At 36.3% G+C, this 25,935-nt stretch overlaps 1 protein-coding gene across 5 annotated transcripts in view; it reads left to right on the forward strand.

The window, feature by feature from the left end:
• WDPCP (WD repeat containing planar cell polarity effector) overlaps positions 1–25,935 on the forward strand; it is a 160,238-nt gene that overhangs the window by 50,829 nt on the left and 83,474 nt on the right. For all 5 annotated transcript variants that reach the window (XM_087775256.1, XM_087775258.1, XM_087775254.1 and 2 more), the window contains exons 4-10: positions 1,464–1,508; positions 2,716–2,766; positions 5,305–5,375; positions 5,626–5,685; positions 14,916–15,030; positions 18,730–18,863; positions 23,334–23,525. In XM_087775256.1, coding sequence (XP_087631382.1) covers positions 1,464–1,508; positions 2,716–2,766; positions 5,305–5,375; positions 5,626–5,685; positions 14,916–15,030; positions 18,730–18,863; positions 23,334–23,525 — 668 coding nt within the window. The remainder of the gene's footprint in view (positions 1–1,463; positions 1,509–2,715; positions 2,767–5,304; positions 5,376–5,625; positions 5,686–14,915; positions 15,031–18,729; positions 18,864–23,333; positions 23,526–25,935) is intronic.

A 25,935-nucleotide genomic window follows, 5' to 3' on the forward strand; every position in this document is an offset into this window, starting at 1 on the left:
ACTGTAAGCTTCGGTTTAATGACTAGTTTGGGTGAATGAAGATCAATAGTCAAGTGATTTGCAGAGGCATTGTGATTTGTACTTAGCATGAAAATAAAAATTACTGCATGTTCTGGGTATTTTGCATGATTACTTGAAACTGTATACTTAAATGGACATATTTATCTTATTTATTGATTGTTGCAGGAGACACATGACTAATTACTAGCCATGTAGAAATTACCTTCCTTCATCTTGCCTTGCTATTGCTGAAATATAATACTAAAAAAACCCCCACTGGTTTATAAGTGGACCATATCAAAATATTATTTATGACACTTAATGCCAATTGCGGTGTACAATACTTTTGTTGAAATACTATTTTGAATATTATTGACAATTAAATTGAATATAAATTAATATTCTGTTGAATGTTATTATTCAAATATTGACTCAATATGTCTTGGCATCCCATCTTTGTGTGAGAACTGTTCTGTAACAACAATAATATAAAAAAGTCAAAAGCTGCATTTCATAGAAAAGCCTGATGGTTTAAGCAAACACATAGTTGCGATTTATTGTAACTAAAGGTATACTGGGGCCTACTGTGCCTATTTTCCACGTTTTACCTTCTTGCTTCCTCTCTGTCCATTTATTCCTTGCCTACAATACTCATTCTAAAATTATGAGGCAGAAGGGAGGACTGCTGTCTTGTTTTAAAAGCTGTCTGCCATTGCAGTGCCTTCCTGCATTCCTCCATGTAAGGAATTTCTCCCAATAGTATATACCTGTCTGAGTTTAGAAGGAGACAAATGGTGGTGTCAAACTGATTATTTATAAACAATGCAACTTAAAGCCATACTTGGAGCTATTTGATGGTGCTTGCTGTGGCACGCCTAAGTATTTACCAGTCAGCCACATCAGAAGCTGGCTGGTGTGGCTTGCAGTCCCAAAGGCACCTGAAACATCCAAATTTCTTTGCCATGGGAACCAGGTAGACAATAATACCTATAGATTAAGAATATGGATCCTTTGAAAGGGCAGCTTTATGAGTTCATGAATCTTAAAAAAATCCTGTTATCTTTAGCTCAGCTGTGTCAGTCATCAGGAAACATTTTAAGTTATTCTAAGGTACACTTTTCACTGTGATCCTTACCTTTCCTTGTGAAAGAACACAAAAGATGCGAAGTAGGAAGGTGGTAAAAATACTTTCGCATGTTGGCAGCTGGAAGAGAATCAAAGTGTATGTCAGGGAAATGACAGCTCCAAATAAATGTAAGGACCTGTAAGCCCTTGCTTGCTGGGTCATGAAAGTCCTACTGGTATGCAGATTATACACTGTAGTTTTTCCACTGTTGCTTGTATTTTATCACCTAATGCTCTGCTCCAGCTAGCAAAATCGAGATGCTGAACTTGCTTGCTAAGTTGTGTTTTGTTTCCAGTGTCACATCCATAATTAAATATATTTACATTCAATTATATAGATGAAGATATTGGGATCCACCAGTACTATGACAAGAAAGAACCAGGTAAAATATAAATAACCATAACTAAAACTAAACAAAACTTACAGATGTTCAATCTTTGGCACCAACTGCTTGGCTCTGAAAAATGCAATTTTGAATTTCTTAATCATAGAATCATAGAATGCTTTGGGATGGAAGGGACCTTTAAAGGTCATCTAGTCCATCCCCCCGGCAATTGGCAGGGACATCTCCAACTAGATCAGGTTGCTCAGAGCCCCATCCAGCCTGGCCTTGAATGTTTCCAAGGATGGGGCATCTACCACCGCTCTGGGCAACCCGTTCCAGTGTTTCACCACCCTCATCGCGAAAAATTTTTTTCCTTGTGTTATTCTTGTTAATATATGCCTCTGTATTTCTATAGAGTAAGGAAGCACAGAAAGAGATTCTCTCTCCTAAGTTACATCAGAGTATTTAAAAAGCTTTTTATTCCACAGAAGAAAAGAACTGGAGAAATACTTACATAAAAACAACCTTTATGTCATTAGAAACCTCAGTGGGATTTTATACGCTAAATTCTTATATTTTATATTCTATTTTATATTCTATTCAGCCCTTTCACCTGCTGCAGGATACCAAAACACCGTGCTACCGTCACCGCGAGGTCGGTGCAGCCGCAGCCTCGGGCAGCCGGACCCTGGCCGCGGGCTGGGTGTCTGCTGCAATCCCAGCAGAGGGCATCGTGAACGCGCGGGAGCGCCAGCCCCGGCCTCCCGCATCCCTGCCTGCTGCCTGCCATGGCCATTGCAGAGTGAAAGATCAATTTTCTTTATCTGATTAATCCTGTTAATCCTAGAAGTTTCACGATGGGCCAAAAGGTCTGTTCGGCTAGAGTTGCTTCCTCGTTGCGGCCAGGTTAGAGCGGAGGCTTGTGCGGGCATCCCGTGGGCTGAGTTTCGTGGTTAATACGCTGTCTCCATGGCTCTGCTGACAGACTGACTCAGCTTCTCTTCTGGGTTCAGTTGCATCTCACTTCGCTATCTGATGAGATTGGAGGCTCGGTAACGCCGGCCCACCTGTTGGGCTGCATAAGCCTTTCTTTCACTGCAAATTTAAGATATCTGCCTTACGAGGTGAAAACATCGGGGCTGTCTTAATTTTTTCTAAATTTCCGTGTTTTATCAAACTGTATGTATCTTCTCTCTAATATTAATATTTGCTGACAGCAGTCGTAAGGATTATCATTCATCTTTTCATCCTTTCTTTCCTTTAGCATCACAGATGAAGCATGGTTACTTAGAAGAGAAGCAAAAGCTAGCAGAATGTAAGGACATTTTCTGAGTTTCTTGTTACAGTAAGACCAAATTATTAATTTGGATTGGCGATGCCATGGAAAAGCATTAAAATAACCTCAGACTGCTTCCAGTGTAACTTTCTGCACGTGCCATCTAAGACAGACGGTCACAGAACTACACAGCACAAAACAACTGAAAAATTGTAATTGCTCCTTCCTGGTATATTTGCAATCCGTTTTTTTTCTGTGTCACTAAGCATGGTAGTGTGTATTGCTTCTCAAATCCATTGTCAAGAGGAACCACAAAAATAATCACAATCCAGATTTTTCCTTAGGAAATTTACTCAGCAGATGAGCAATAAACATTTTGCCAATCAGCTCTTGAACTGAAATACCAACTGCCTCAAAACTGAAAATTAGAACTAAAATACTTTCAGCCAAAATCAAATTCCAGGTTAATGATCAGCTGCCTTCATAGAACGCTTTTAGCTTTGAAACACTTACACTGTTCCTGCATTATCTGATTAAAAGCAATTTCAGTTTATGCTATCACACAGCAGTACTGTGACAGTTAAAGATTTTTTTATATTAGTACAACTTTTCTTTAGCTCAAGTTTTACAACTCCTGCATAGGTATTACTGCTCAGAGCATTCATTAATGTTCAAGCATTATTACATGACAACTCTGAAAAATGTAATTGATTTTTAGACAACTTCACAAAGTAATATGTATGCTGTAAGAATTGCCTTAACATTTTATCTCATCATAATGAAAATTCATGTGGAATTGTGCATGCATTTGAAGGCAAAATGTGTTCCGGAAGGATAAGTTATTTGCAACACCGTAAGGTGTGTTTTGAGCAGGTTGAAGCCCCGCTGGGGATGGGTATAAAGGTGCACACAGCCATGTGGTAAATCTATACCCGCTGTGGAGGGTTGTGTGTCAGTCAGAATCAATACAGCTCTGTAAAGGTGGGGAGGTGAGAAAGGGTTATAAGTAGGGAGGAGCATAATGGATTTACATGCCTTGTGCTCTGTGTAGCATTATCTTGCAGGCGCTGCCCGTATGAAAAGAGAAGCAGGCCCAGATAAACCCCGTTATACAGAAGCCCCGACTGTTATGTTTTATACGTGTAACATGCAAAAGGAACACAAGCTACTGTACCTTGTTGCTGTAAATATAGGGGTGGCCTAGGCACAAAGCACTGTATAGCACATTTCTTAAAGAGGAGCACTGGGTGACTTCACAGCTGCTGATTTGTATATATAGTTTGGTATCTGTACAGGCAATTTCCCATTTTGCCTATGTCGATAAATATTCCAGTATTTATGAAGGCACCCATTGAAAATGTGATCTTACGTGCCTAATTAATATTATCATAACAGTTCCACTAACACTGGCTTCAGTCCAATAAAATACAAAGAGAAGTTGTACGTTGATGTGCTCTTTTGTTGATATATGAAATCCTTCATTTTTTCACTCTATAGCACTTCTATTGTAAACTCCTTTTTGCAGGGAGGTTTAAACACACAACTGTTAAGTCATTCAATCTGGAAGTTGGCATACAAACTGACAGCTTAGAGCTCAAAACTTTTCATCAGGTTTCCTTTAAATAGGCTAGATTTTTAAAAGTCAACATGTTCTAGTTTCTCATGGTTTTTATTGTATACTTATGAACAGAAAACTGCTCACTTCTAAATGACGAAATTTCACAAGTTGTTAGAGCCTGATTCGTAGCCATGAAACAAGCCGATTACTATCAACTCCAGAGAAAGCTTTACCTCCTGGTTTCAGGATTAATGTATTAGGCCAGAATTTTCACAATAGTTTGCTGAACGTCAACAAATTTGTTAAAGGACTGTAGCAGTCGTGTAGTTTCTTGTTTGCTTGACTTGGCAGATTCTTCAGACCAAATTTTCAAGAATAAATCCTATAAATAACTATACTCCATAATATAAGTTATGGCGTTCACAATTATCTGTTGTAAATACCTCTATATATGCATATATTCATGCATATATATTTTGCAGAAACATTAGTGCCTGCTTTTTGAAATTAGGCAATGAAATGCTAGTTCAAAAGAATAGCATCTGTTTAGGATTTGATAACTTGAATCTGAGGTAACATACTGAATGTGAGATGCTTTCTCATTGCAAGTTCTTAGCAGCTGGGTACAATATTACATCCTAAGAGCTTTGTACGCAATTGCCATGGTGAAGTCATGGTCAGTGTGGATATTTCATGCTAACTGTTTCTATGACAGAGCCTTTCAAAAGGATATCATTTGACAATACAAACCAATAGAAACCATAGCCATTTCCTTCCAGTTATAGGTAAGTGTTACATTTAAGGTAACTCCTAGAAATCGTAGTTTTGTGTTTCCACAGAAAAGGAAGCTCAACTTGAAGAAAGTTGTCAGGGTTTTTTTTATTATTATTATATATAAATGTATGCTTGTGTACGCACATGCGCACGCATATATGTATATATGCACGCACATATATGTACAGTCGCCTATATTTACACATTTCTCTGTCTTCTGGGTTTTTTTTACTTTTATTTGCCAGCTCGAGATTATCCTTGGATACTGAAAAACAAGCGACCAGACAAACTGCGAGATACACTCAAGGAGGTTGAGGTATGTTTCAGAAAGTTTCAAGTACAGCAGCGTATAATCCGGTTTTCAGACCTCTTTCAACAGCTTTAATTTTCATAAAGATCCAACTCTCCCAGTGATCATAAATGTGCTTTTGTCTGGTGGGCTGTTCTAAAACAGCTGCATCTTTGTGTGGCATGCTTCATCTATAAACTTTAAAATCAGAAGTATGTTAACTGATAGTGACAATGTGTACTGCCAGCTCCACTCTCTGTTTTCTGTTGTCCTTTAGGACTTAATGCAAAACAGTCAATGTATGCTGAGCAAGTGGAAGAACAAACATATCTGTCAGGTAAAATGTTTTGACAAGCTCTTGCAATGTTTAGTCAGTGGAGCCGAACAGCCATTCAGTGATTGATGCAGTAGTGTTAAAATGTTAACTAACACAGAAAATCATTGGGTTTTTTTTAATGTGTGGGCTCTTATTACCTAGATTGTGTTTATTTAAATTTCTGACCTGAAATAGATGCTACAAAACAAAAATCAGTTTTTTATCAACAAGAAAAATTACATTAAAGGGCCCTGATTCTGTGAGATTATTATTATTATTTGGGGAAACTGTAAGCATCCTATACCTTGAAACAGCAGGCTAAGGGAGCAGTTAAAATATATAGACAGGTCTGGAATCTATGTTATATTACATTTTTATATCTTAATTATTTGCATGTCTGTCACAAATCTTTTTACTTTGTGCTTGTGTAATATGAGAGGGAAGCTATAACTCTAAACCAGCTAGATCATTAATCAAGTTATGGCACAAAAGATATTGTGATATGTGGCACACATGTAGCTATGTTCTCTGTCTATGTAAGCTCCACATATTGCATACGAGAAACAGCTTTTCACATCCTCGTTAACATAGAACAGTAAGGTAGGTGGGAGATCTGAACAAGACACGTGCTCTAGCTCCTTAACCGTGAGCTTGTTCTGAAAAACGTATGTAATATATTTTATAAGTTTCTGCGGTCTTCATTGTTTGTGAGGAATGTGCATCATATTTGAAGCTGCTTTGGCATGGGGAATATTTGTAAATATTACTAATATTGTTTCTAAAAAGAAATTTTGTGTTCTAACTTTTACGCTTTTTCAGATTCATAATTTTTTTCTTCTAATTCAAGTAGTTCCAAATGTGTGTCAGCAGGATGAATATTAAATATTCCAACGTTATACAGCTGCAATTCCAGAAATCTCTATAAGAATAGCAAAATTTTTAAATACCTGACATGCCAAATAGTATATAGTCTTTTTGTATCAATAATAAAGATGTCATTGTCTAAGCTACATTTGGCTATCAGATCTTACTGCTAGTAAATGTATATCATTTGTGTACAGATTACATAGTATATATCTGTGAATGTTAATCCTCTAGAACTGATTTAAATATTAATTGTATGCTAATTTAGATGACTCCTTTTCTGTTATTATTGTCCTGATTAGGAAAGGAATTTGGTTAAGAAGTACTGAGTCAATTAGCCATGAATCTATTAATCTGCTTCCCAGTTTGCTGTCTCTTCATTTGCTTTCCCTGTCTATTCTCCCTCTATCATTTTCCTATCCTCTATCATTCTCCTTCCTTTCCTTCCTCTCCCATCTATCTGCATCTATCTGCATTCCTTACTAATGCATACAATGAACAATGAACTTCTTGCCAAAATTTGATCATCCTGCCTTTATAATATAACACCTTCAGTTGACTATCAATTCTGTATAAAACTTTTTTTTTTGACTTAGCATCCTCTCAGTAGTTTCAGGCTTACATGAACAAAAAGCAGACAAATACAATTTTACTTATTTCTTGTACAAGATGGGAAAGAAAAGAGACGGATGTGTTTTATCTTAGTATATTAGGTCTGGCTCTATATGATTGAATCATGTAAAGGGGTAGCTTGATAAATTGAATATTTTTTTAGGGTTTTTACATGGCTTGTATAGCCAGAGTTAAAGTTACAGATAAAAATCATAGTCATTTCTCTGTCCTTAAATTCTGCTTTTGGTTTCTCAATCACAAAACAAAATGGTTTTTTATATAATAATGGCTGATAATTGAAGTCTCCAAAAGGGTTTAGAATGTTCTGCCAAAACAATTGTCTTATTCCACTTTCTGTCTTCCTGAAAATATAAGTTCTCCAACAAATGAAAATAAAACAGAGAAAAATGAATGCTTTGGGAAAGTCTAGAACAGAAAAGCTGTCTTCTATCAAATTTTATGTCAAACAATTTGGTTTTCTGCTGCTCAGCTGTCTTTGAGCATTTTGCAGGAATTTTGCAGGACTCTGCCTTTTTGATACAAATGTTCTGAAGCTTCTGGAAAAGATGTTGTACATTTATTTTTTTTAGTTCTAAGTAGGAGACTAATTAACTGTTTCAGCAGAAAGTGCTTATCACATGATGGTGCGACCTACTGTATTCACATGTTATTTTGGATGGATACCAGAACAGCTGCTAGTGGAAAAAGAAGAGTCCATGTTTGCATTAACTTTCAAGTGTAATAGAAAGCAACATGTCAGACAAACAGCATGGAGAGGATGTAGTGAATTACCCTGACTGTCATAATTTTCAGTGATTTGGGCTGAAGTTGAGTATATGGTTTAATTATAGTATCTTTTTTTTTTAGCCCTTTGTTTTTAGTAGCAATACAGTGACAAATAAATTCATTTATAGAAATTAAAATATTTAATTCAACAACCATCACGTTTTTCAATAAATGTTCTATATATTTCAATCTGCCATATCTTTAGCTGAACCGGGAAGAGTTCCCTTTGTGTTGTAATAACAATGTGCTATCCAAAAACTCAATGGCTGTTGTACCTTTAGCAAGACAGAACAAATGGAAAAAAATCTGAAAGGTGATACAATGATCACAAGACTATCCTTTAAGAGTAGTATGATTTCCCTCAAATTTTGTGAAAAACAAGCAAAGGACTGCTGCTAGTGTGCCTTCTGGAACCTAAACATCAATATTCCTCATCTCTCACTGCTTCCTCCAGCACTGCCAGCTTCTAACTAGCCCACAGGCAAAAATTGGGGGCTATAAATTTAAACATGCTTCTGCTAAAAATAAGTGTGCTGTTACGTTAACCGTTTGTGTGCAAATGACCAATTAGACTTCATGCGTATGCCTCAATGAAAAATCTAGTTAGTTTGCATGCAGATTATCTTGCCCATCGTATGAATGTATTTCTCAAAATTGGATCTTCTATATGAGTTTGCTTAAAACTACTATAATGCTGGACCAGGTTTCTACTTTTCTTAATCTTTCATTTTATGCATCAAAATTTCTCCTATTACTTTTTTTTATACAATCAATGCATTAGAAGTTTCATATTTACTTCCTTCTCCATTGCCAAAAAAATCCATTGACCTTTATTTTTGCGGTCCTAAGTACACATTCTAGTACTGCTTAGAGCTTCTGAAATAAATGATGTGCCAGTTCATGTAAACATAACCTAGACTGTACAGGGATTTTTGTCAAGGAGCTTGCTCTCCTATTTAAAAGAGCTTAGTTGAGCCCTAAAGGACCGAGGTCTTGTCTTTAGCTCTATTCCTACTTTGTTCCAATAGGATCTGAATGCACACCGTCTCTGTATGGTACTTCTGAACCCCAACTTTGATGACCTGTGATGAGTTGCTGAAATAATCCTGTAATCTTCAGTTAGTTGGTGTCAAAGGAAAATAAATATACCATAAAAGAAGGATGATGGAAAAAAAGACAAGAAGTCTTTACAATAAGATGCCACTGTATTGTTTATAATTAAATAAATAATTTACTCCTTGGCTTTCCCTGCCGAGGAGTAATAATCTAAGGAGTTAGTTTTATCAATATTGTTGAGTTTACTCAACTCAGCTCTGGCTGCTTCCTTTCCTCCTGGTCTCCTTCTCTAATTCTTTGGAATGCTTTTAAATTTTGCCACAAAATCAGGAAATCAGTCCTATGAAACGATACCATTGGTTCAGGTTTGGTTTTACAATATAAGGTAGTAAAAATTAATGAGATCTAGCTGAAACATTTGATTTCCACCTTTTTTTAGTTTTACATTTGCATTACGATATAGAATTAAACACATGCCAACACTGAATTGTTTTATTGTATGAAAGCCAAACACTAGCTGTGAATCATATCTGTTACCTGCTAACGAAAAAGATGTATATATTCCTTGCTAAATTACTTTGATTTGATTTAATTTGATTTGTGTTGCAATTTAGATATGTATATGACTGCTTTTTATGTTACCATAATTGACATACTTAGAACTGGATTCTGAGTCGAGATACACAGCAATATTTGCTGACATGGCTTGTTACGTCAGCTACAATGCCCGTAAGCAAGCTGATTTAGCAAGATATGTGGTGACATACAGTAGCACATCCAATACCAAAATCGAGACATTCTGGCTGGAATACATGAGAAGCTAGTACCCATCACCAGTTACTAAGAGGAACACTGCCCTCATATTAAATTCTTTTGGTTGCTTTTGATCACAGCCATTAATGTGTTGTGTGGTTTTAGAGATTTGAGCTAGAAGTACAAATGCATTGATTATTGTGAAACAGCAACATGTAACAACAATAACTTAATCTGTAATAAGGCATGCAACAGAGTAATTACGGTAGGGTGGCTAAGAAAGCAATCTGGAATGAAGAGGTGGGGAAAAACCCTGGGAACCTGCTTGAACAAGAAATGCTTTGCAGTTCTCTTCTCCTTTTGCATATTACTTTGTCGGTTGGGCTCTGTAAGGGAAAACAGTTTGCAGCAATATTTTTTACAGGCATATTTTCCTTCTCTTCCAATTTTAATCAGATAGAAGCAAATCCTGGCTTTGCTCTGCAGGTATCTTTTTAGGTAGAAGGGCTGTTAAGCAGCTAAGCTGCATGAATGAGGAGTCAAGGGCTAAGGCTTCTGAGGATAAAGGAATCCACTTAAGTACATGCTTAAGTTCTACTAAAGTCCCTAAGTCATGAGCCTGTACTTAAGTCCTTTGCTTAATAAAAAGTAACTCAAATATATATTGGAGCACTTTGCTATTGGGGAAGGGAAGGGCTAAGTCTTTCCCTGGGTATCCTCTGCTCCTTCTTATGTCTTTCTTGCTCATTGGAGAACCATTTTTGGCACACAAAGTGCATAATTCCTTCTATCAAAGTCTTCACGTTCAGATCCTCACTAACACAGAAGTTAAGTCGCCCTTCCTTCCCAGCAGGCAGAATGACCAAATGCCCAAACATTTTACTCAGACTACATTCAAGTACAAAGCCTATGCCTGTTTTTCCAATAGGTATGAAGTCATGCTTTCATATTTTGTTTAGGAACACCTTGAGACTGTTAAACCTGTAGAGGTGACTCTTCTGATTTCTATTTTTCACATCGCAGTACTTCAGTCTGAAAAATTTGTGATGTGTTTCATTATTGTGAGCTTCTTTCCCTAATTTGATATCTGTTAGATGGAATGACTTCGTGCTTTGTGTAAATAATGCCTGTTATGTTTGCTTTTATTCTTTAGCAATGATGGGCAATTCCCTTGAGCAGTGCTTTCTGGAGTTGGATCACTGTATCTGTGTTCAAGTCAAGTTTGCAGTCTTCCCCATTTGCTTTATATTCATTCGTGCTTATGATTGGACTGCTCCCATCTACCAAAATATGAGCTTAACTATGCAAGCTTATGTAAAACAGCACCTAAATCTTATTATCATGTAACAGTCTTTGCATAGACTACACAGTGAGTAAGGAATTGAAATAGTGAAGTTTCAATTCCAGGACACAAATATTTTATCTTTTGCAGAATATTTTTGATGAAAGATAATATAGAATCGTAGAATCATTTAGGTTGGAAAAGACCCTTAAGATCATCAAGTCCAACAGTTAACCTAACACTACCAAGTCCACCACTAAACCATGTACCTAAGCGCCACATCTACATGTCGTTTAAATACCTCCGGGGCTAGTGACTCAAGACTTCCCCGCTTTATTTAAACACCTGCTTGTAGTTCATGGTAAAGTTTAAGAACTATTCTTAAAAAAGCCCCCATTCTAATCCAAAGGTTTTTTAAAGGGAGGTGGAAGAAAGACTGACCTTACATGGCCTTATAGTGTGTAAGGTCTCTGATTTACTTCTTAAATTTAGACTGTAAAGTTCCTAGAGGGAAGGACTTAAACCTGTGGAGCACAGGCATATTACCAACCATGATAAGTTATTATAGCAAAAATTTGATAAATTAAAATTTAAGTTTTGCCCAAATATCTCAAAATTCTGTGGAGAATAATGGGAAAGAATGTTTTATTGTAAAAATAAAGAAGGAGGGAGCACAATGGGAGAAACAATAAAAGCCGTGGAAATGATACTGTTTTTACCTACTTTCTGTCATTCTATTATGCCATACTGATAGCATAGAGAAATCCCTGCAATGTTGAAAATACACATAATTGGTTTAATGACTAGTTTCATAGATGTAAAGCAAAGCACATCCATTAACACAATATTTTGCATTTATATAAATGTCTTGGCATCATACACTGGAGCAGTTTTCATAGATTTCTATTCTAGCTCTGTAACAGGTGTGATTTGTATCATTACCAGGGAACAAACATAGAGGCATAAAGTGAATGTACACCCCAAAACATTTAAGAGAGAAAGAATCCTAACCTTATTTGTTGCTCTCAAACCAAGAGTTTGCAAGCATGTCTCTGTACAGTGTGTTGAATGGACATATTAGGTGTCAGCAGAATGACAAGCACGTGGCCTCATTCAATAATGCAGTCATTCAAGGTCACTGACCGTCTACAGATCAAAACACATTTTCTCCTGTGTTTTGCCTCTCCTCTTCACCTGGATGGGTGGTGTATATCCCTACTCTTCAGGGAAACCTAGAGGCTACACACAGACTTCTGATTCATTTAGCTTATTCTCCCAGGTTAACTCCAGGATGCTCTTCTCACTCCCGACAAGGAACGGAAGCATGGGAGCAACCTACCATTACAGTAACATTTTCTGAGGGAAGAACCTAGCTCCCAAGCCAAAGGCGTTGTGGAAGACACAAGTTGGAGAGTTTGTTTATATGACTGCACCAGCTCTCTTGTTGGTACATAGCACTGAAGGATTTGGGGTGTTTTACTCTTCTCTGGCAGGCTGATACTCATTCAGTAATTTAGACCTGATCTTTCTAGAGTATTTATGTAATTTTGCTCGATCATTGTTTACATCGTAGTTTGTCAACTTCTGCGTTTCAACCCTCACTTTTTTAACTAGGTTCTTTGGACAATTATAGCTAACCGTAGTCAAACCTTGCTGGACTTAACATTATCAAGTTGGAAATAAATTGTGATTTTATCTAATCTAACTTCAACATAAGGATAAATTGAAGTTTTGAAAGATTGTAGTAAAAGCTGCATGAGTGTAACTGTGTCTAACATTTTTACTAGGACAAAACCCTAAAGGACATCTGTCATGACAGGGAATATTGAAACATTAACTATATATATTTATCAAATGAATGCATGATTAGACTTTGACAGGATGGGAAATGATCATTTGTTCTTAACAAATTCATTTCACATCACAGGTATTTTTTGTTTCTATTGCAGACATCACTAGAATTTCTTGTCAAACTACTGTGAATTGACAGGAAGATAGATTGGAAAAATACTGGTTAAAGATATTAGTCAGGGCAAGAAGGTAATTTATTTAAATATGCTTGTCCCGTTCTTTGCTACAGAGAGCGCAGAGCTGTAATACTATAGCAAAATATGTATAACTGAGAATTTTCATAACTAAATTATTGGGAGCAGAGCATTGCGCAAGAGGCAAGCTCAATCAGATCACTACATTCCTGTACCCAGTACTTTGTATTTATTATACAATCCAGTGGATCTCACTGCAAGGAAGTTTGCCTGGTGTTTATGAACCAGTGTGTTGTACTAAAAAGTATGCAACCATGTTTGTCTCACAGCTCTGGTATACAAACAGGGATTTTTATGCCAAATTCTACTACAAGAGCAAGTATTTCTCTAGTAGTAAGTTTTATAAAAGCACAGAGATGTCTTTAAAAATCTGCTGTTAGGTGGAAGTAAGAGCTGGAGTCCCAGATTTCTGGCCTTTGGTGAGCCCTCTGTATGTTTCTGCAACGGTCTTTCCACTGAGGATTCCTTTGGCAGAAAAGAAAGTTTAGGGCTAGTATAGCCTCTGCTGAACGAATTATGACTTTTTTTTTTTTTTTTTTTTTTTTTTTACTGCTTAGAGGGAGATGAACCTAGCTACCAATATGAGTCCTTCAGAACTGCTGCCCTGTAGCAGGAATGAGAGCTGGCCTGAAACTTTTAACTTATACACTGAGGTCATCTAGTCTAGCAGCTTGCAGGATCAGAGGTGACTGGAAGATGAATTAAAATACACTTGTGTTTTCAGTACTGCATGTGAAGATCAAAGTCACAGTAGTGATTTTTTCACTGTTTTTACATCAAGGTTTCTGTAGAACCCAAGTTTGGCAATGAGTTAAACAACTAATACAGTAAGAAATTTTTTTTATAAACCCCTGACTTTATCTTTTACCAAGTTATTAAGAAAACAATATCTCTCTAATAAAGCTTTTCATGTACTCCTGCTACTGGAGTAGCTTGGCAAAGTGAGGTCAACTCACAATGGGGGAGGGAATTTTATGGGGTTTATTTTCTGAATTTCTTTGCTGTAATAGTTGCATTCAGAAAATGTCTAAGTGTAACGGTTTAATTATGCAAAAAGAAATGGTTTTCATAACTCCTCCCACTGAGCATTCTCTCTCTCATACAAGATACGGCATCAGAAGGAGCTGATGAGTACTGTGACTTACTCTTCAGATTATATGTACCATTTAATTAAGATTAATTAGGCAGAAATATTCAGTTAACTCTGAAATAAGTCTCTGACTATTCTGTCCAATGGTTTAAATTCCTTCTTTCTAAGAGAGACATCTATAGCTTTATGCCAAGGAGTATATGGATTTATTAGGAGCCCACAGCTATCACTGTGGTAGGGAACCATTATTTAAGTTAAAACAATATACGAATGATCAGAAATAACAAGGACAGCAAAAAGGTGCTGATTTTAATCTGTGATAATAATATAAAATTACATGAAGCCCAACTTTATATGTTTTTTCATGCAGGCTATGAGTTATTTTATACAGAAAAAAACAGATCCATGGATGATAGAGTGATCAGCATCATCCCTTATTCAGGACAGAATTTCCATCTCCGTTTTTAACAAACTAATTCAGTACGTTTTCTGCAACATGTGGGGACTTAGTGTGCATCTTCTTCAAGTGTTCAGCAATTGTAATTCAGTGTCCTCCTGTATAATTCAGTGTCGTATTACACCTCTCCCTTTCATTGAAAAAGCTTTCAAAGTCATTATAAGACATCTTCACATCAACAATAAGTCTTTTTTGTAATTTTGAAAATTAGATTACTATGTAATGGACAGCTGCTAATACGTACCTTGGAACGTTTCGCTTTATTAATGATTCTTGATGTCTTGTTTTCTCACTATTTGGATTTAGCTCCTCTTTCACTCGGGTATATTGGTGTCCCTGAGCCTTTCTGGGCCACAGCTGGAGAAAGTGGTGATTGACAGGACCCTGGTGGGGAAGCTCATCTCCGACACCATCAGTGATGGTAATTACACCCACGTGCAAATCAATTGCCTACATTAACAATAGAGTAGAGAAACAGTATGTCAACAGGTAGACTAATTATTGCCACTGGGGACTTCAAACACAAGTAATTGCATGTAAAGCCATAGTTACAACCCTCAGGACTAAGAAGACTTAAGAATAATATTTAACATCAAAGTTTGCAGGCTTGTCAAATACTGAATGGGTTTCTAAAATTAAGTTTCTAACACATTTTAATCACTGTGAACACGCCATTTGAACTTGTGTTTATTTCATAAGTGGGAAAATGGGACAGAACAGAACATTAGCCAACTGATTAATTACATGGGATAGGTATTATTGAAATATTTACGTATTAGAAAGGGCTGGATAACATTAGTTACATGGAGGTGCTCAGATTTAGTTTCTAGATTTCCAGAATCTCAGTATTGTTATTAAGTAGTGACTACTAAAAATGAAATTTTAGTTTAATGCAGAAGAAAACTTACAAAAATGTACTAGTTTTCAACAGCTTTATAGTACAACTACAGCTTTTTCAATGTGTGTCTACAGAGTTCCACTGAGAACCCAACCATGTGTCAGTATCTTGGCATCTACATGATCAAGAATATGGAATCTCGGTGTGAGCCGAATTACATGTACATTATCTTCCAAATTCTTTAAAAGTAGACCCAAATTACATCCTTTTAATAAAAATATGTGCTAGAATTAGCTTTGATCTTTAATGATTTATTTTCTTCCATACCCAGGCGTCTATTGAATATTGGCCTGGTTATTTAAGAAAGCTGCAATACTGTGTCCCTCTGATCTTTTCTTATCAGTATATTGTAGTTTAATCTTGAAAATAACATTAATGTAACTATGTTAGTAGAATCTTTAGTATCAAAAAAAAATTAACCCTAACCATTTTTTATCAACTAGTTACACAGAGAGTGTAAAACACATTTAATGTCTTGACTCTCTTTTCACTCTTCACTTAAGTTACTAGATTACTAATTCCATCTCAGATTTTTCTGCCCTCTGTTTCCAGAGGGAGGATTTCATACTTTCAGGTGACAAAAAGTAGGAAAGTGTGAAAGCTAAGGTTATACCCAAATTGAAGCTTTATGTAGAACTTATTTAGAATACTGTCTTTTAAAAAAAAATCATAAATAATGAATATATAATTAAATTATACATATCTTGCCTTACATTGGCTTAATATATCATAGAAATACAAATATTTTTTTTAAAAAATACTGGTAACTAAAAAAGCTTACAGCTAAAGCAATAATAAAGCAACAAATATGAAATATGTTTTCCTACAGTTATACCACTGAAACTGCTATAAATAATGTTATATAATGGTTTGTCCTTATTTTCACTTATTCAAGAATTTCTTAAATCTCCACGTTTGGTAATACTCATGTCTGAAGGTGAAACAGGACTGCTTCTATTCAGTAAAAGCAAAACCCGCAATACCTGTCATTGCAATATGTTGGTGTTTTTTTCAGGAAAACCAGAAGAAGATACTTTTGTTACCCATACAAATAGTGTTCAAAATACAATTTTATATACTGACATATCCTTATGTGAGAAAGATGACAGAATGTTGTCCTAGAATAATTTAACTTTAATCCAACATAACTGCAAGTCTTTCCAAATCTAGGTTGGAATTAGGGTTGTGATGATAAAGTTGGCCAAAAGAAATTTGATATTTAATGCAAGATGTCTGTATAAAAGTAATAGTTCTTATTTTAACAATTGCGTATATGTAGAAATGGATAATATTACAATCTGCAAAAATCACTTAGGAAATGTTGTAATTCTAACTCAGAGTAGCATACCCTCTTAACATTTGGAATAAAGGTCAGATTGTGTGCACAAAATACAGAATTAAGATTGCATTTATAATTCTCCTGCCTCTAATAAAATCCTCCTGATTTTTATTATTTATAGGCAAATTAAAAAATAAATTTAATTAGAAATTATAGAAAAATGGCTTTCCTAAAAGAAAATAGTATTTCTCATTTTATAAATTATTTTGTGGCACAGGGGTCTTGCAGTACTAGTAAATAGAATAGTAGTTGTAGCTGTAAACTACGCTGTGCCTGCCTTTTTAGGGTAATCTGACTCTGCAACATATGGGTCCTCTCTGAATAATGGTCTAACTATGCCCATGGTTGCATTCATGTCAATCTGCTCTCCACTCCTCCCCCAGACAACCACAGATATTGAAAATCAAGGGATTGCTAGTCCTGTTCGCACCTGCACAGGTGAACAGGTGAAAACTTTGAATCCTGCTTTCCTTCCTTCAACCAAAATGAATTTCAGAAGCATCTGAGGTGTGCTGTAGGTCATCTTTAATGTTAACTGTGCCTGCGAGGGTATAAAAATATTTTAACTGTGTACATATTGAGAATATTATACCCAGTGGCTTTAAATTTTCATGTGTGTTTAGGATCTCGGTTATAGCTTCTAACTCATCATGTCAGATACTTTATCACCATTTCTTTTTTTTTTTTTTTCAAAAGCTTGTGTTAATGTTACATTTCAGAAGCAATTATTTGTCTTTAAACTTTACCCTTCAGCATTTGCGTACCAGATACTTCAGAGTTGTGCCAGTACATGACTATTGGAAAATGAAACTGGTTGTAAATCAGACTATATCAAAGCAAAGCTGAGTAGCCAGTTTTCACTGCTTATATGTAAGACTAAACTGTCAATCTACTTAAGGATATATAAAATACATTTAGGAATCTAGGATACTAGTCACAAATGCTCCTTTTTGTTTGTTTTTCAGGGGTTGTTCTGCAGGGGTTTGTTTATTTGTTTTTAAATCCGGTTCCACTTGACATTTTCCTTTTAGCAGAGGTTTACTTTCTGAAAACAACTTGCTAGCTTTACTTTAAACCTGATTCTCATTAACAGTTCTTCAGTGATCTGGTACTAGTTACCCTGATGACTCACTTCTTTCTCAAACATCTCTTTAAATGTGGGCACTGCTTGAATAACTGGGTAACACTTGGGAAAAATCCTAGATACCATTATCTAATTAATTCTCATTGTCAAATTAGTTATTCATTTTTATATTGAACTATTTTGGTCTAGCATCCCCTTATGATAACAGCAGGGATTCCACTGCACTTTTCCAGACTCCAAGGGAGTCTGTTCCATCTTGGTTACCTGTATTGTTTGGGTACCCCCATATGAAGCTTTCAACAAATTCATAACCCCTCTAAAGCATAATCCTGTATGTAACAGCCTCCTTGATGTCTGCAGCAGCACCTGGAACCTTACACTGTCAAAGTACCAGATACACCTCAGGTACTAATTTACATTTATCATCCTTAACACAAGCAATGCTGTATTAGGTGCATTTCCAAAATACTGGTGGATCTTACCGTAAGAAAAAAAAACTGAAGGCTGAACCAACATGAAAACGAATGTGGAACATTCATGTAAAACATATATTTGAATGTAGTGGTAACTTGAGATGAGATAATTTATTCAGATTTAATTGGAGTACTCCCTAGGCTTTATTTCTCATTTCCAAGAAGGTCCTGGCAGGATGACACATTGATGTCTTTTAAGAGATTACAGAGGCTTCAGTGTAATGTTTAAGACACTGTCTTGAAAAAATTGCTTTTTGCACTGTCTCAGTAATTTTTGTTACTAGAAACAGGTATTACAGTGGTGACAACTTTTATTTGTTTTTCAGCTGTTCTTACAGACAATTTCATCATCTTGTCATTTGAGGACCATAACCAGCTCTGCTTTATTCAGTTTACAAAGAAGACAGATTCTCCTGATGTAAACAAAAGACTGGAAAAACTCTCTTGTTTGGACTTTAAGGTATAGCTATCAATGGTGACTGTAAATACTGCAGTAACTTTACCTTATGAATCACTGGTACTTGCTGATAACATATAGCAGTATAAATTGGAAACCTTTTTATAACTGATCAGAACAGCTCAAATTCTAAAAACAACAGTTATTGAAAAATCAGAAAAAATTATATGGCATTCTGAGTTAATGAGTTAAAATACTGTGCCAAGAGCGATCCAATTTTCTACTGTATTTAGGCTAAGGGCTCAGACACACAGTTGAGTTACTCCTGCTTAGCAGATTACCTTGTGTCAGTTGAGCAGCAGTAACTGACCCTTTGCACATTCTCAGCATCTAACAAGCATGAAGCAAAACCTGTAATGGTAAACCTCAGTGTAAAAGATTTAAGCTAATGTGTTTTACCTCTTGTTTGCTGTGGGCTAAAAATGCACGCATTGTCAATTACTATGGCTCAGCTGATATACACGAACTCATGAAGTTATGATAATTCAGTCATCTGTCTGAGCTCCAAGACTGTTGTAATTCTTTGCAGAAATCTTAATTTTCCCTCTAGTTACAGTAATCATATTGTTGGGAGAGTTGGTTTTACAATTAAGCTGCTGAGCTAGGACTCAAGATATAGAAGCTGAGTTTCTCACCACTGACAAACTACGTATATGACCTTAGGCAAGTGACTTGGTGCCTCTGTATCTCAATTCACTACTTACACAGCGAAGATTAAAATACTCTGTTTTTCCAGCCCTTTATGTATGGGTGTGTCTATACCACAGTCACAGCAGTACCTGAAAGGTAGTCTAGAGATAGCTGAGCTGGCTTTAAACTAGCCGGTTTGGATGTCAGTAGAAGCCAGCTCATCTCAAGCTGAATTACACTGTGTCTTGGATGGGTTGGGCTGTGTAGACATAACTTATTTCAACCGTAAGGTCTTTGACATCAGGGCAGTAGCTGACCTTAGGTGGAAGTGCTTGTTGCTACAACAGTATGAAAAAATAACCAACCAAAGGCAATTAACTTTGAACAGGCAGAGTAGGAAAGGGGCTGCATCCAGTTAAGTGCAAGAATGAAGAAGAGACAGGCCTTTGCCCAAGAAAGGTAGAAAGATGTAGTAAGCAAAAGAGAGAGTTTGTATTTATTTCAGACTGGATAAATGTTAAGAAAAACAATCTTGTACTAGCAAATATTTTCCCCTTGACAACTCCTCGGTAATTTGCTTCCTCACATAAGGGAGTTTGCATCTGCAAGTCAAGCTTTTTAAGGATGTGTTTAATTTAAGTTTTGCCGTATTACGTTTTAACTTGCTTGGTAGAAGTACTTTCTGCTAGGATGAATATCTAATACATTTTCCAGGCTGTTTCAGTTCAGGGCCTCTTTTCAGGAATGACTTGTGTTTGCGAGATTGATCCAACCTCTATAACGTGGATTTGAGACAGTTCACTGTTCACCAGGAACTGAGCTGATACGTAGTTTACTTTAAAATGTTGTGTGCTTGTGCCTGGCCTATGGTGTTTGTTAAGGTTGTGCTTTAGAAGCAAGGATGGTGTGTAGTATGGGGCTTTTTTTTTAATAGCTCTAAACTTTAATGAAGAAGCTGTGGTGAGCTGAAGGATGCCTTCATCATCTAATTGTGAGGGCCATAGCTCCCTACTTAATTTATGTTTAGAAAATATGTTTTCATTCTGGGTATTGCTGGGCACAATTTGGATCTAATGGTTATGGTGTTTTTTTCTTGGGAAAGAAGGAAAGCCTAATCCATAGAAAACTCTCTCTGCCCTAGGAAACCAGAAATATCTGCTCTACTCCTTAATAGGGTTGTTATGTTCAGTTCTTTGCTGACACAGCTGAGCTTCTAGAAACGCCTCCATGTTCAATGTTAACTTTGCTTTCTCTTGAAATCAGTGGGAATCACTATGGATTATTTCTTTGCCAGCCAAAAAAAGGCATTTGCATTTTTTAATTTAATGTTCTTTTGTGTGAGGCTTGCTAGTTAGGCAGCTAAATATAATTTTTATTATCTTCAAAATTGCACCAGTGTGAGCCAGCAGAAAGTATTATTCACTACTGCAATAATATTATGTCAGCTCTCTGCACTGAATTAGAGTTCTTCATGGCTGCTTTTGGTCAAACTTACAAAAGCTACAAGATCACAGACACAGTCAACAGTAGCGTCACTATCAGTAGTAACAAAAGAAACAAAAGATGGTCCTCAATTGCAAATGTGCAAACTTGTAACAATACACGCTTTAGAAAAAAACAGTTCCTTAGTGTTGATTTCCCCCCCCCCCCCCAAGAGAAATTCAATTAAAAGGTAGCTTGCACTGGTATAAAACTACCACAGGATTAAAATATGGAGCTAAGATTCAGGAAATTTGAGTGTAGCCTTCATCTTTGCCTCTGACTTTTGGTGTAGCCTTGAGAAATATACATGGTATTTGGGTTTAAATTCCCATTTCTAAAATGAGGAAAATGCTTGCTTACAATCGTATGTAATGATATAATTAAATTTCTGACATATTTACATTGTAATTTCTTTGGTACCTGGACAGAATCAACTTCACGTTGTTCACTGTCCAGCCTCATGGTGGGCAAAATTGGCGGGGAGTGCTAGGCGGTGCTGGACTGACAGAGTGCTATTAATAATAAGAACAAGTCAACCGTACTTTCCTCCTCACAGTTTGATATTTATCCAAAAGTTGGGGGTTTTACACAATACATACCTAAATGGAAGAATTACTTTCTCTATCCTCTTCCTTTCTAAATGATACCACCTTGGATTTTATTTACACTTTGAAAAAAGAAAGGAAGACTTACTGTATGAATCACTACAGTCTTGAAGACCAGCAAAATATAAAAACAACTATTATCATTTACCTTTTCTCAGTAGCATTAGTCCATGTTTGAAAGTGCCATGTCTAATGCAAGACATAAAGGTTTACAGAAGATTTGTGACTGTTATTACATGTGAAATTGTTATGAACCGTTAACTCTGCAATACAGCGCTAATTGATACCTGTGAAAGTATTTGTGTTTTTCCATCCTAATAAATGTGTTGTCACCAAGTTAACTATTTATATATAGTTTTAATTCAAGTATCAGCTACCTGTTAACTTATGTATGTTTTATCTTTACAATTCTAAAGGGTATTTTGACAAGTAAACCACAGGATATTCTGAAAATATTGACCTTTTGCAAGTTTTTCCCATCTGTGTTTTTTTTTAATCCATTTCAATTTACTGAAGGAGGAGACAGTACAAGGAGTTAAATGTTTACCATGAGAGAACAACATTGGTAATTACTTTGATTTCAGTTCCTTTTGATGTGTATTCAGGGGATGAAGAGGTCAATAATATTATGACCATGCAAATAGAAAAGGGTTCTTTTTGACCATATAAAAAACAGCAAAGGATTATTAAAGCATTAACCTTGATTTTAATGGCCTTGGTTGAGTGGTGAGATCACAGTTTGGATGAGCCTGATTATTTACTAAATACAATACATAAATGCAACGGGTTCTTAACACCCACTGCACTCTGGCATTATCGCATTACTGCCATCCTTTGTTGCCTTGCAGACAGGAATATGAAAGCAATCTGTCATGTAGTGAGACTGGCTCCAGAAGCATTTCTCTGATAAGAAGACCCCCTGCCCTTTGCTAGTGTCTGGTCCAGTAGGCTTAGCCATGCGCTTAATCCCCAGAAAGTGGTTCGATTATTGCTGACCAGCAATGGCAAGATAGTTTTTTTTTCCCCTAGCTATCAACCTTCCATTAATTCCTTAAGCAGAAATGCGGTGCAATCTATATTTCCTTGGCATGTGTCACCCAGATGGTGCACTGCTCATGTTTTCAAATAACCATGCTCCAAAATAACAGAGTTTGAATAATAAATTCCACAAATCCTTCCTGAGAAAGAGGCACAATTCTCAAGAGCTGCATAAACTTTACGCATGATGCTGTAGCTCATCCACATTATGCAGAAAAGTATATATTCTCTTGCAAAGTGGATGTTTGTATTTGGATTCCTTAATTTAGGGAGGAAAAAGAAAGATAGATGTTTGCTCAAACACTGTGGAATACATTTAATATTTGATTATGTCTTAAACACTAGCCTCAGCTCCCTGGTCAGCTTTGCAGAACTTGTCATTTAATATGGCTAAGCTTAAATCCTATGTGTAGGTCGATGCTGTCAAGCAACCATGACTGTACATTTTGGTATTGATTGGAGTCATTGCAGTAAATTCCGTCTTAACTCACATTCCTTTCCTTCCCAATCCCCTCCCCACAGATAAAAGTGTGAGCATGTCGTTTTCTGTCTGAGGAGATATTTTTTACATTTACAGACAGCCTATATGAAGATATATGTACGCAGTCCTCTGTGTATATATACATTCTCTTTCACATATCCAAAGTAAATGCTCCCAATTGCTCCTACTATGCTATTTTATCACCTCAAATATTTCCTGCATTTTTTCTTCCATCAGATTTCTTATATTGATATACTTGGACCAGAAGGTAGAAGGATGAAACGTCACCTGGCAATAAACTGTATGCAAGATATGGTCATTTGCTGGTGGTCAGCAACTAGTGATGGAGCATGGCCTTGGTCTCCTATTTCCTGTGAGAGGGACAGAGCCAACCTATTGCTGTTAGGCTGTGCACATGGCAAATTGGAGGTAAAGTGCTGAACTCTCTTGTTACATGATTTTTTGGATTTGCTAGAGAAATAACTATTCAACTTAAATGCATATTCAGGTAGATATAAAGAACAGATATGATAAAAACATAACAAAAGAAGACCAGCCATTCTAATCTTAAAAACAAAGGTTCGTTACTTAATGAAAAAAGCACTTTATTTAGGATGTTTACTATTTTCACATCAAAACTGGCAGTCTGAGAAATGTAGCAAGGAAGTTATGTCTTTATAATGGAATAGCTTTGGAGCTGCTAACACTGAAAATAAAAGTGTCGGAGTACCACTAGAAAACTCTAATCTGAGTTAGAAACTGTAGCTGTTGCATGCTTGTCTAATGCAATTATTTTACATTGTCTGCAATGTTAACTGATGGGCATTTACATCTATTTTAAGTGCTTTATTATAAAATTTTAGGTACACCCAGATGCTGCTTAAATTGTTGCTATGAGTATTGATGAAATCAGGGACCTTTTCTTTTTTTTTCTTAAAGAAAAAGTCAAAATTCCCCATCTACAGGTGGGAATGTAAGCTACAAGTTAGAACAAGGCTACAAGCTGACCCTCTTCCTGACACTTGCTTAGCTTACCTTTTTGGCAGATGTTTCTATTTAATCTATTTCATTTTTATTTCATTTATTTAAGAATATTTGAATCCAGTTTCTTATGTTAGGTAAAAACTTAAAAATGAGGCCATCTAGGCATCCTCTGAAAAGATCTGGAGCCTGAATTTAAAATGTAAAAGCTGTTCTGGACTAGCATCTTGTATAGATGCTCCTGTATTTGAAATTTTATTTTCAGTTTAGCTTAATGTGTTAACATGGACTAAAGTCCATAAAGTCCACTTTAAGGCACTAAAAAGGCACTGACTGTGGGAGAAGAGCACAAACTTGAGGATCAGCTGTGGAATAGCTGTTCTGGAGCAGCTATTACAGGCTATTTCCCTGTAGGGAAAAACCCTAAGTAACACTTTAGAATAAGCTGCTCTTATAAAAGACATCCTGTTCTCTTTAATTAGGGAAGATGTAAATGTTTTAATGTCTTGGAATTATTACGTTGATAACTAATTTCAGTGAGGTTTTTTTCCCTTGGGATTTTCTATATATTGAAAGCAAAAGAGAAAAGGTAGTTGAGACAGCTTTTCTTTCTTATTTCAGTTATTAGTCACTGTAGAATTTAAGTTTAAACTACCTCCAGTTCTGCCTTCTTTACTTTGTTTCAATTGACCTCTCTCCACTAGCGGTCATCTTTGACTCATCTCTCTCCTCTGCCTGATATACACCTGCAGTTCTCGATTTCCCCTGCAGCTATGCCCAATCACATATAAAAACTACTCCGGTAGCTAAAACGTGCATCTATTCTTTGTAAGTTTTCTCAGCCTAGCCCCTGTACCAGTTTAATATTATGAAATTTCATTCTACTAACATTTCAAGTCTTATTTCTTACCATGACTTCCATATATCCAGGTTCTGACAGCGACATTCCCATGCCTTTTGTTTCCTTCCCGTGTCTTCCAGAAAGATCCCTAATGCCAACATAGTTTGCAATCTCTGTTTTCTGAGATGTTCTTTAGAGACTCATTTCTTCTAAGAAATTCACAGAAACCAACCTGTCAGTTTAAAGCTTTCTCCATTTAATTTTATATATTATAGGGAGATTTCCACATTACAGCATTGCTCTGCATCTTTCAATACACCTTGTTTTATCCTTTTCTGGTTTAGACTCTAAATTGCTCACGGCTGAGGCTGTCTAATATAGTCCCAAGCACATCACTGGTGCTCCACACAATAATGATAATAAGCATTCACTGAACCTTTAGGCCTAAACTCATAATCCTTTTAATTTAGCCCATATTGTAATATAAATATAAGAAAATTATTTTTAAAAGCAGAACTGCCAAATGTAACTGTTCAGTTGTTTTCCCTTTTCTGATTCTTTGCCTGTACTTGCCTGTTTTAATTCTAAGATCTTCAGATGAAATTTCTTTTCCTGTATTTGTCAGTAAAATACCAAGCACTATGCCATGGCTATGGAAAACTTAGTCATATATAGATAACAAACTGTCTTGCTGGTTGTCAATAAGTCTGTTCCATGTACTTATCTCTTGGATGCTCAGTGGGCTGCTGTGTGAGGCTCAAGACACTCTGCCTGTATGCTTCCCCTATGTATCCGTGACATGTAACCTATGGTACTGTTTGTTTTTTTTTTTTTCCTTGATTTCTCTAGCGCTCCTTATGGGCAGTAGTTAAATTCCCGTGCATGGATGGGGGATGTCATAACCTAGCAGCTCTAGAAGTAGCATCAACCCCCAATCTGCAATTAACTGAGATACATTTTTCCCCTACAGAGTCTTGGAGGGGAACTTTAACTTCTGATTCATTTGATAGCTTAAAC

The sequence above is a fragment of the Nipponia nippon genome, unplaced genomic scaffold (assembly GCF_047370975.1).
Source record: "Nipponia nippon isolate SJK-2023a ecotype South Korea unplaced genomic scaffold, ASM4737097v1 scaffold_4, whole genome shotgun sequence".
NCBI classification, from domain to species: Eukaryota; Metazoa; Chordata; class Aves; order Pelecaniformes; family Threskiornithidae; genus Nipponia; species Nipponia nippon.